The sequence below is a fragment of the Engraulis encrasicolus genome, chromosome 17 (genome assembly GCF_034702125.1).
Source record: "Engraulis encrasicolus isolate BLACKSEA-1 chromosome 17, IST_EnEncr_1.0, whole genome shotgun sequence".
In the NCBI taxonomy this organism is placed as follows: domain Eukaryota; kingdom Metazoa; phylum Chordata; class Actinopteri; order Clupeiformes; family Engraulidae; genus Engraulis; species Engraulis encrasicolus.
Window position 1 is genome coordinate 5,532,850 of NC_085873.1, and position 10,000 is coordinate 5,542,849.

At 44.4% G+C, this 10,000-nt stretch overlaps 1 protein-coding gene across 2 annotated transcripts in view; it reads right to left on the bottom strand.

Annotated features, from left to right (window-relative positions):
* Positions 1-1,217: 1,217 nt before the first annotated feature.
* The window catches only part of afap1l2 (actin filament associated protein 1-like 2), a 115,866-nt gene continuing 107,083 nt past the window's right edge, over positions 1,218-10,000 (bottom strand). For both annotated transcript variants that reach the window (XM_063221627.1, XM_063221626.1), the window contains 5 exons: positions 9,111-9,687; positions 7,871-8,044; positions 5,256-5,443; positions 2,184-2,339; positions 1,218-1,619 (listed from right to left, as the gene is read on the bottom strand). In XM_063221627.1, the coding sequence (XP_063077697.1) occupies positions 1,593-1,619; positions 2,184-2,339; positions 5,256-5,443; positions 7,871-8,044; positions 9,111-9,687 (1,122 nt within the window). In that variant the 3' untranslated portion in view covers positions 1,218-1,592. The remainder of the gene's footprint in view (positions 1,620-2,183; positions 2,340-5,255; positions 5,444-7,870; positions 8,045-9,110; positions 9,688-10,000) is intronic.

Here is a 10,000-nt window from a genome sequence, read left to right on the forward strand (position 1 = left end):
TTATAGTGATTATGTTGTTGAACCTAAAGGAAATTTCTGCTCACCTGGGGTGAGTTTCTCAAAAGAGAAGTTGTTAGCCTATTAGCAACTTCGGTCGTTGCCAATGGGAAAATGCATTGAAAACAACAAAGTAGCTAATGTAGTCAGCAATTTTGGTTTTGAGAAATTCACCCCTGCTCACTAATTTGCCTAGATGTCTACCGCCCTCTTGTGGGCTTGGTGAAGAACACAGGGACATTGCCCCGAAATGCCAGCAGCTTCATATAGTATTTCTAGTGGTATGATATGCTTGTGTGATGGCGTTTTTCTCCCTTACATTTTGCATTACGTTAAATTACACTTTTATCCAATGTGGTTTACAGTTCCTTTCAATACAGGGTAGTGGTCACAGTCCCTGTAGCAGTGTGGGGTTAGGTGCCTTGCTCAAGGGCATCTCAGCCATAGGGTGAGATAAGGAGTAGAAGGGTGGGATTCGAACTGGAAACCCTCTGATCTAAAGCCCATCTCCTTAACCATTAGGCCACGGCTGCCTCCTAGTTTGTTCAATAGGGTGTGCAGAAATAGCGTGTGAAAAGGAATACGTATAATACGTTATGTTTTATCAAACAAGAGTACAATCATTATCAGACACATCATGTGTATTTCTGTAATAACCAAGTATTGTTTTTCTTTTATTTGAATAAAAAGTGCATGTTTTAGCTAGCATACAGTAACACATCAAAAGAAATAGAACTGAATATGTGTAATATGTATGTACATCTTGGCTCCCAGCATACACAGACCAAGTTACAATCTCAACTGTACCACATGTTGACTGGATAGGGGGTGGGGGATTTGCGGGGATGAAAGGTGTGTGTGTGTGTGTTGTGTTGAGCTGTGTTGTGCTGTGCTGTGCTGTGCTGTGCTGTGTTGTGTTTTGTTTGTGTGTGTCTGTCTGTCTTTGTCTGTATCACAGGAATTGAAGGGGCTTGGGGGTACATCATGTGGAAACAAAAAAACCCTTGTCATCTCTTGATCATCATTTTGGTCACGTTTCAGTTGCGTACACATAGAAAACCCAACAAAAAGACACAAACATCATGCCATCATACATTTATGTGCATACTGCTTTACTGAAAAAAAAACTGCTGCATGAATGTTATTTAAAAAACCCATCCCTTTTTCATATATAAAAACAAACAATATTAAATAGTTTCTTATTATGTCTCCCATCTCTCCCGGTTGTTTTTTTTTATTTTATTATAACATTGTCCAGTGGCATTATTCATTGTCATCTTGGGAGACAAAGAGTGGAAGGCCTTGTCATTGGAGGCCCCTGCTGTCACTCAGTACTGTCAGTGTCTTTGATTGGACAAGCAAGGCGTTGAAGGAGGGGGAGGGCAAAATTGGCTTGCAGAGTCAGACACAGGAAGTGGAGGAAAGAAAAAGGGGGGGGGGGGGGGGGGGGGCAGTGATTCCCACCACAGGTCATTGCCAGGGGAAATAAAAGTGGCCTCATCCAGACCAACAGAGAGGCCTGTGGGAAATCAGCAATGTCATTGGTATGGAACAGGGTTGCCCGACAGTGGATTGATTCATGTCCTGTCCTCCCACTAGGATGGCCTCTTCTTCTCCCACTCCTGAGAGAAAAACACACATTACAGAATTATTATTATTATCATTATGTAATCATTACTTACAACATGCAGCATGCAGCATTATTTAGTGTTACCATTTCATTTGGTAAAATAATGTCTGTATGTCTTTACTTGCAATAGTACAATGAAGATGATGACAGGGAAGTAGTGAAAGAAAGAGAGAGAGAGAGAGAGTTTGTCTTTTAAGTGTATATATTTGCATCATGTATTCAAGTTGCTTTGGATAAACCCAAATGTAATATCCATGGTCAACAAGCAATGAAAGAGCTAGACAGTTGTAGACCAAAACTAGGGGCTCGATGGTGCTTGACTTGAATACCTTCATGATGTTTATGCTAAAATGACAAGAGAGGGGGAATAGATGCAATAATCTATGTAATCCATGTTCTGCGTAACAGAATGAATTTTATGTCCATATGTTCTTATACAGTGAGACCGAAGACAAATGACAATAAAGTTAATTCTTCTTCTACAAAAGTGCCTTAAAATGTAACACAAATAGAAATACAGTAGATAGAACATAGATAGGAATCCCTCCTCGCTCACCTTTGCCTTTGCAAGCACGTTTCCTTTGCTTTGCATGATCGACAGGGGCCTGTTCTTCAGCGCAGTGGCAGAGTTCACTGGGGATGCCTCTCCATTACTGACGGGGGCGATGGAGGCCGCAGCAGGCACTGGAGGAGTCGAGGATGAGACCTTAGACTGGAGGAGAGAGAGAGAGAGAGAGAGAGAGAGAGAGAGAGAGAGAGAGAGAGAGAGAGAGAGAGAGAGAGAGAGAGATGGGGAACACAGTGTCAAACTCATTTCAAAACATTTCCTATACAACCAAAAAACAAAATCTTTGTGTCCGAAAAACTGTACGATTAATTTACTTCATTAAAAAGAGAAGCATAATGACCTTCTCTGAACAATATATATTATGCAAACAATATGTGTCCTCTGTGTCATCCTTGGCAGCTGGATTTGACAATGTTCTACTTCATCCAAACCCCATCTAATAAAGGATATCCAATTCTGGAATTAACCAGACTTTCCTGCTCCCTCCTCCAGTTATAAATGTAAATATATGAACAAATCTAAGGCCAAACAAACCAAATACATGCTATTCCTCATATCCGTCCAGCAGAGCCAGTTTTACCAGTAAGCAGACTAGGCAAATGCCTAGGGCCCCTCTACATCTGCCCTCTGTAAGGGCCCCCAGCAGTCAGTAATAAAAGTGAACCCCATGTCTATATTTCGCATCGGGCCCCCAGATATGAAGACCCACCAGTGCCGTCCAGCAAGATCTTATGATGATTCAAGCCAGTGAATGGCATCAAACACTGGGCCCATTGTGTGCACGTAATGTGGTGTTCTAAAGATCAAATGTGCTGTATCTGTTTGTCATTTACTGCAGGTCTGCCAGCCAAGGAGAAGAGTAGAGCGCTCAGTTAAGCCAGTGGAGCTCCAACACAGAGCTGACAATGTCAAAGGGGTAAAGTTATTAGCAACCAGAAGTCTTTTGGGGGCTTGAAAACGACCAGGGGTTCCTAGTTGCAGCTCTGTGGCTCAGAAATGTCAATTTCCAAAATCAAAGAGCACGTACATACATTCAATACATTACATTACATTACATTTGGCAGACGCTTTATAACCAAAGCGACTTTCAAAAGACGACATAAAATTAAAACATTCAAGTTCAAAATGAGTGCAGACAGGGTGAAGACAAGTAAATCCATTTTAATCCATCCATTTAATTATTGTAGTGTGAGGAAGGGCCATGGTGGCCTGAAATGTAATCGCAGTACAATGGATTAAAAAGAGGGGAGGGAGTTCATCAGTGTCCGGGGCATTGCCTTCACTTATTCAGCGATGTTGTTTTGCCATCATCAGGACAAAACTGTAAAAAGCCTTCTGCTCTGAATGAAAACTGGAACACTTCTGAGCTCCAAAAAAGAAGCCTGCAAATGTGCTCTTTTGACTGACTCCTTTATGACCCAGATGAACGAGAAACAATTAGATGTGACTGGTGTTGGGTTTCCTTGTTGCGAATTCTGCTGTCAACCATTTCCAGGTGTTTGGCCCCCCGAGAGATTCTTCAAAAACAAAGAAAATCACTGTGAAGGTTTCCCTTGGATGTCAAGAGGAAGAAGGAGCTGGACATGGGAACACTCAGGGCTGGCCTGAGGGAGAAATAGGGCCCGGGCACATTTGGCTTAAAGGGGCCCCTCATAAATAGCGGCACAGAACTGACTCACCGGTGGGCCCTGCACCCTTGTGGGCCCCTATTTTCAGAAATGTAATATATATATATATATATTATTGTTATAATTTTTTTACATTTCTGAAAACAGGGGCCCACAAGGGTGAAGGGCCCACCGGGAAATGCCCGCTATGCCAGATGACCAGTCCAGCCATGGGAACGCTTATGTCATGATTCATGTCTGCCATTCCTTTCCACTCAAGTAAAAAAAAAATAAACAAGTAGAAACACAATACACCCTCATGATCATCATCATCACCACCAGGCCTGCCCTATTCCCCTCTGTCCATTTCTTCTCAAGAGAGAAGCTTATCCTGACACTGCAGTAAGCCTGGATCACCGCTGTTCAGTCCTCACTCAGACCCTTGGGAGCTGAAGGATGTGCAGGAAACCCTGTCCAGCTGCACAGCTGTAGGCAGAGAGCAGCAGCGGCCACGGACACTGACATTCACACTTGGCCCATCAGCACCAGCAGGCCCATGATGTCTCTCTCTCTCTCTCTCTCTCTCTCTCTCTCTCTCTCTCTCTCTCTCTCTCTCTCTCTCTCTCTCTCTCTCTCTGTTTCTATGTCTGTCTGTCTGTCTCTCTCTCTCTCTCTCTCTCTCTCTCTCTCTCTCTCTCTCTGTTTCTATGTCTGTCTGTCTGTCTGTCTCTCTCTCTCTCTCTCTCTCACTCTCTCTCTCTGTCTTTCTGACTATCTGTCTGTCTGTCTGTCTGTCTCTCTCTCTCTCTCTCTCTCTCTCTCTCTCTCTCTCTCTCTCTCTCTCTCTCTCTCTCTCTCTCTCTCTCTCTCTCTCCAACATCGGCAGGCCAAGTGGCTTTGGGCCTCTACTGTTGACTCTGATCTGCCAGTGGAGAGAGTCAGAGAGTGCACACAGCTGTGGTCGTCTGGAGCCGAATGCAAGCATGTGTATGCATAGATAAGCACATGACACATATACACTGTACGGAGGGAGAGAGAAAGAGAGAGAGAGAGACTCCCTCTGTATGTGTGTGTGTGTGTGTGTGTATGAGAGAGAGTGTGTGTGTGTGTGTGTGTGTGTGTGTGTGTGTGTGTGTGTGTGTGTGTGTGTGTGTGTGTGTGTGTGTGTGTGTGTGTGTGCGTGCGTACGTGTGTGTGCGTGCGTGTGCGTGCGTGCGTATGTCCCATTCATCACAATATTCCCCATTGGACTGGTGTCCACAATGTTTCCCAGTTTCTGTGCGCGTCCGTGCGTCCGTTTGTGCGTACTTGTGTGCGTGTATGTGTGTGTACCTGTGTACCTGTGTACGTGTGTGTGTGTGTGTGTGTGTGTGTGTGTGTGTGTGTGTGTGTGTGTGTGTGTGTGTGTGTGTGTGTGTGTGTGTGTGTGTGTGTGTGTGTGTGTCCCACTCACCACAATATTCTCCATTAAGCTACTGTCCACGGTGGTGCCGAGTGTGAAGGGTCCGGCCTCCACCTTCCTCAAGCTCTCCTTCACCTCCACCAGTCGAAGCTCCACCTCCACCCTCCGACGCTCCGCCTCCCGACACGCCTCATCTTTCAGCTTCAAACACGCCTCCAGCACCGCCTGCTTCGCCGGGTCTGAGGACAATTACCGGTGCATATATTATTGATATGAAGACCTGGAAACGTATCTGTGGGTATTTACCTTTAAGACCGCCTGCAGAATCTATGCATATTTACCTTTAACAGTGTCAACAATTACTGTATGTTACATTACATTGCATTTGGCAGACGCTTTATAACCAAAGCGACTTAGTATCGAGGACATAATCATAGCTAACATCATTAGCAAATGCAAAGTGCACAGGACATATATAGAACAACAAGTGCAGATGCTAAGTAGGGTTCGTTTTTTTTTGTTAAGTACAGTACACACACATCATGCCAAGAGTCTAACCCGGGACTAGAGCAGCTCAAGCATCAGTGTACTACACAGTACTTACACACACACACACACACACACACACACACACACACACACACACACACACACACACACACACACACACACACACACACACACACACACACACACACACACACACACGCACAATGACTGTTCATTTCTGTACAATTAGTAAAACAGAAATACAAAAATAGTAAAGCAGAGCAAAGCAGTATGTTACAACTTTTAAACCAATTAAATCACAGCGTGCAAAAAATAGGCAATTATTTGTACCCTAGGTAGCATTAAATGAATGGGTAACACTTTACTTGACGCCGGCGTCATACGTATGACATAACAGTGTCATAATGCAGTCATGCATGTGTCATAAACATTGTATGACTTTGTCTTTAAGTGAAATTCGGCTATGACAGGCCTAACAATGTCAACTTTTCATGGCCATGCAATGTTTATGACATTGGCATTATGACTCGTTCATGACACTATTATGACACTGTTATGACACTGTTATGTCATACGTATGACGCCGGCATCAAGTAAAGTGTAACCGATGACTGTTTAAAAACATTCTGAGCCGCCAAGTCCTAAATGTAGTGGAGAACATCAGTAGAGAAAGCCTTCCCCAGCTGCACAGGCACCAAACACAAAGCCTTTTTTATTTGTTCTATTTTATGACAGAGGTGGAACAATCTGACATCATAGAGCTGAGGATCAGCCATGTACTGCTATTGATCTTTTTATTATTATTATTATTATTTATGAAAGACACAGATTTTTACATGGGCACTTAGAACAGATGTATCTGGCTTGTGTACCTGGCTGGAGCATTTGTACTAATCAGGGCCATGTGGAGCATAAATACTGTATTGTGATACGTGGCAGGACTTTTCATATCCAAAAGCCAGACCTTTCCAGTTGTGATCTTTTCCATCTCCCCGAGGTTGAAGTCAGGTCAATGGATACAACAACAGTGCAACTGTTTTTGATTGTGTCACACTGCTATAACTCCTGGTTCCCCAGAATAGAACCCGGTTTGATAAGAGGTGAAACATCTTCAAGTTCTAAAAGGAACTCCAGGACAGCTGTTCATTACTTAACTATTTTGGTCTGATGAATGACAATTTTTTACAGAAAATCTACTGTAAATGTACACCAAAACTAAAACGCCTATAAACCTTTGCAAAAATGGCTCCACATCCCCACAAAATGGTACTAAACTGGTACATGACGCTGGGTTTGACTAGGTAAATAGGTGCCTATGGAATAGCTCCTCCTTGACTTACACTGACACAACACTAAACCTGTTCTAACTGTACACCCAACCTATTTGAAACCTTCACAAACCTCACTCTAACCCTACAATAGGCTCTCTCTAAACCTGTACTGAAATGATCATATCAGCCAATTTGACCACTAAGTGGCGCTGTGGCACCTTGGCAGCTGGATGTTGAGTCCCTTGTTACTTGGTCTACACTAAATCTCTGCTAAACTGACACCAAACATTTTCTGAAAGTGATCTAACACACCAGTACACTACTGGTACCTACACTTTGCTTTTATGCCTTCATTTGATAGTGTCATGAAATTGTTGGAAGAGAGCGAGATGGGGAGGATCAGGAAATGTCCACAGGCATCAGTGTTGCCAGATGTACGATAATTACCGTATTTGTACCATATTTTTTGCCTCTGTACTATCATAAAAACATGATGTATGATAATATCAGAGTTTTCAAGTAGATGCCTTAACAACCATTTGGTTTGTGTGCTTTAATTTCCTCAAAAAAACGATAAACAATCATTTTGAGAGTTTTTTGTAAATAGTTCAGCATTTTCCATCTGGCAACACTGACAGGCATCGACCCTGAGTCTCGGTATAACAATACAGTGACCATTTGAGCCTATTTACGTAACGTGGCCTATATGGCAAATTGTGGCAGCCTACCTTGGCAGGTGCGTCTCGTCTCTCCTTCCTGTATGTGGCCAGGCTAGGCCTACTCTTCACCTCCTCCCTACACCTAACTCAATAAACCTGCACTGAAACTGCCTTAAACTTGCCCTGAAACCTACACAAAATGGCCGTATTTGATTATGCTTTGTACCTTGGCAGGTGCTGAGCTCCTCCTTGGCGTCTCGTCTCTCCTTCCTGTAGGTGGCCAGGCTGCTCTTCACCTGCTCTCTGTCCTTCTCCAGGCGGTCGCGCTCGTCTGTGTAGCGTCGCACGTCCGCCTCCGTGCGGTTCTTCCCCAGCTTGCCCTCGACCGACCCCGAGCACACTGGAGGCCAGACAGAGGTTCTAAGGTTCAAAACTCCTTTACTAAGTCATTATACACCTAATCTCACCAAATTATCCTAAATTAATTAGTGTTCTAGATTGTTAACTCAAGACAACTCAACAAATTGTGTGCTACTGCAACTGTGTGTTGTGTAATTCTGATCTAATCATCACATTAGGCTAAATGATGTTGTGTGATGTTGTACACAAAAACCCTTACATCTAACACGTGCTCATGGCCAGCTTCACCTAAACTGACCTGGAGCACCTAGAGAGTTGGATGAAGGGCGAGAGAGAGAGAGATAGAGAGAGAGAGAGAGAGAGAGAGAGAGAGAGAGAGAGAGAGAGAGAGAGAGAGAGAGGAGAGAGAGAGAGAGAGAGAGAGAGAGAGAGAGAGAGAGAGAGAGAGAGAGAGAGAAGACAGAGACAGAGAGGAATGTGGGAGTAGTGAGGAGTATAATGTGTGTGTGTGTGTGTGTGTGTGTGTGTGTGTGTGTGTGTGTGTGTGTGTGTGTGTGTGTGTGTGTGTGTGTGTGTGTGTGTGTGTGTGTGTGTGTGTGTGTGTGTGTGTGTGTGTGTGTGTGTGTGTGTGAGCATAAGGAGCTAAGCTTGGTGCTTAGTCACGCTCTTTAAGCGTGTTGCTTGTTTCCAAACATGTTCGGCATATTGCCCCATTTGGATTACAGCTAAAGGGCTCATGGAGCAGACAGATGAGCTGCAGTCACTGTTGCAGACAGACTTACAGTAATGCAGCATCATAGTGTAGCCTACTGCAGTGGTTCTTAACTGGAATGGTTTTGTAGTTGATATATTTTAATTTGAATTCACAGGAAAAGTTAACATACATGTATTTATAAACCACAAAAGTCCTGCCTGTGGATTTTCTGTTTATTTTGCAAAGTTCCTTCTCTCTGCAAACCCCTTGCATTACCTCCACGACCCAGCTAGGGGTCCCGATCTCCAGTTTGGGAACCAAAACATGGTCATTACAATTTTGGTGACAGTGAGGTTATGACATGGGCTCTGAGGAAAGAAGTTAGAAGTTACAAATGAGTTAGAAGTTGTACCTGATGCCAAAACACGGGCCTTGTCCGCGCTGGCCGCTCTCCCCCGTGGAGGCTGAGGGCTCTGGGGGGTCTGGGCTGCAGGGTAGGTGTGGATGGTCGCTGTGCTGAGGAAGGAGGTGGAGGACGTAGTGGAGGTGCAGGTGGAACTGCTACTGCTGCTGCTGTTGCAACTGCTGCTGCTGGAACTGCAGGTCGTGCTGTTGCTGTTGACGGAGCTGGTTTTCTTAGCTACCTCCTGGCTGGTGACACTGGTGCTGGTTTTCTTAGCTGCCTCCTGGCTGGTGACACTGATGCTGGTTTTCTTAGCTGCCTCCTGGCTGGTTACACTGCCACCTGTTTTCTTAGCTACTTCTTGGCTGAGGAAGCTGGAAGGCTGGGCTTTGGGATGGGCCGGGGACTGGTTCTGGTTTTGAGACTGGGTCTGTGTCTGAGGCTGGGCTTGGACCTGTGGCTGGGGCTGTGGCTGCAGACGGGGGCTGGTGTAAGAGGGGGGCTCAGGGTCCGGGGGCCTCTGTGGTGGTGGTGGGGTGCTGGAGGGCAACCGGGTCTCGTACCGCTGCTCGTTGGGTAGAACGTCCTGCAGGTTTTAGAGTAGAGAGACAGCGGTGGAAATATTATACATAGCTGTTTCTAATGCTTGTACCATAACGTATCATACGGAATTGATGTTTACATTGAAGTTGATTCCACTAAACAATTATGTATGCATTGGAGTAGATTTATGTATGCATTGGAGTAGATTTTATGTGAACTGCACATGATTTTCTTTTAGGATTTAAATGTAAAAATGTGCAGTAAAGCATTTAACGGAAATCTGCTTAATGTATTACAGATTAACTGTTTGATTACTGTAGGTTCACTCTGGAATTGTTAAAGAATGCAAGTCCATA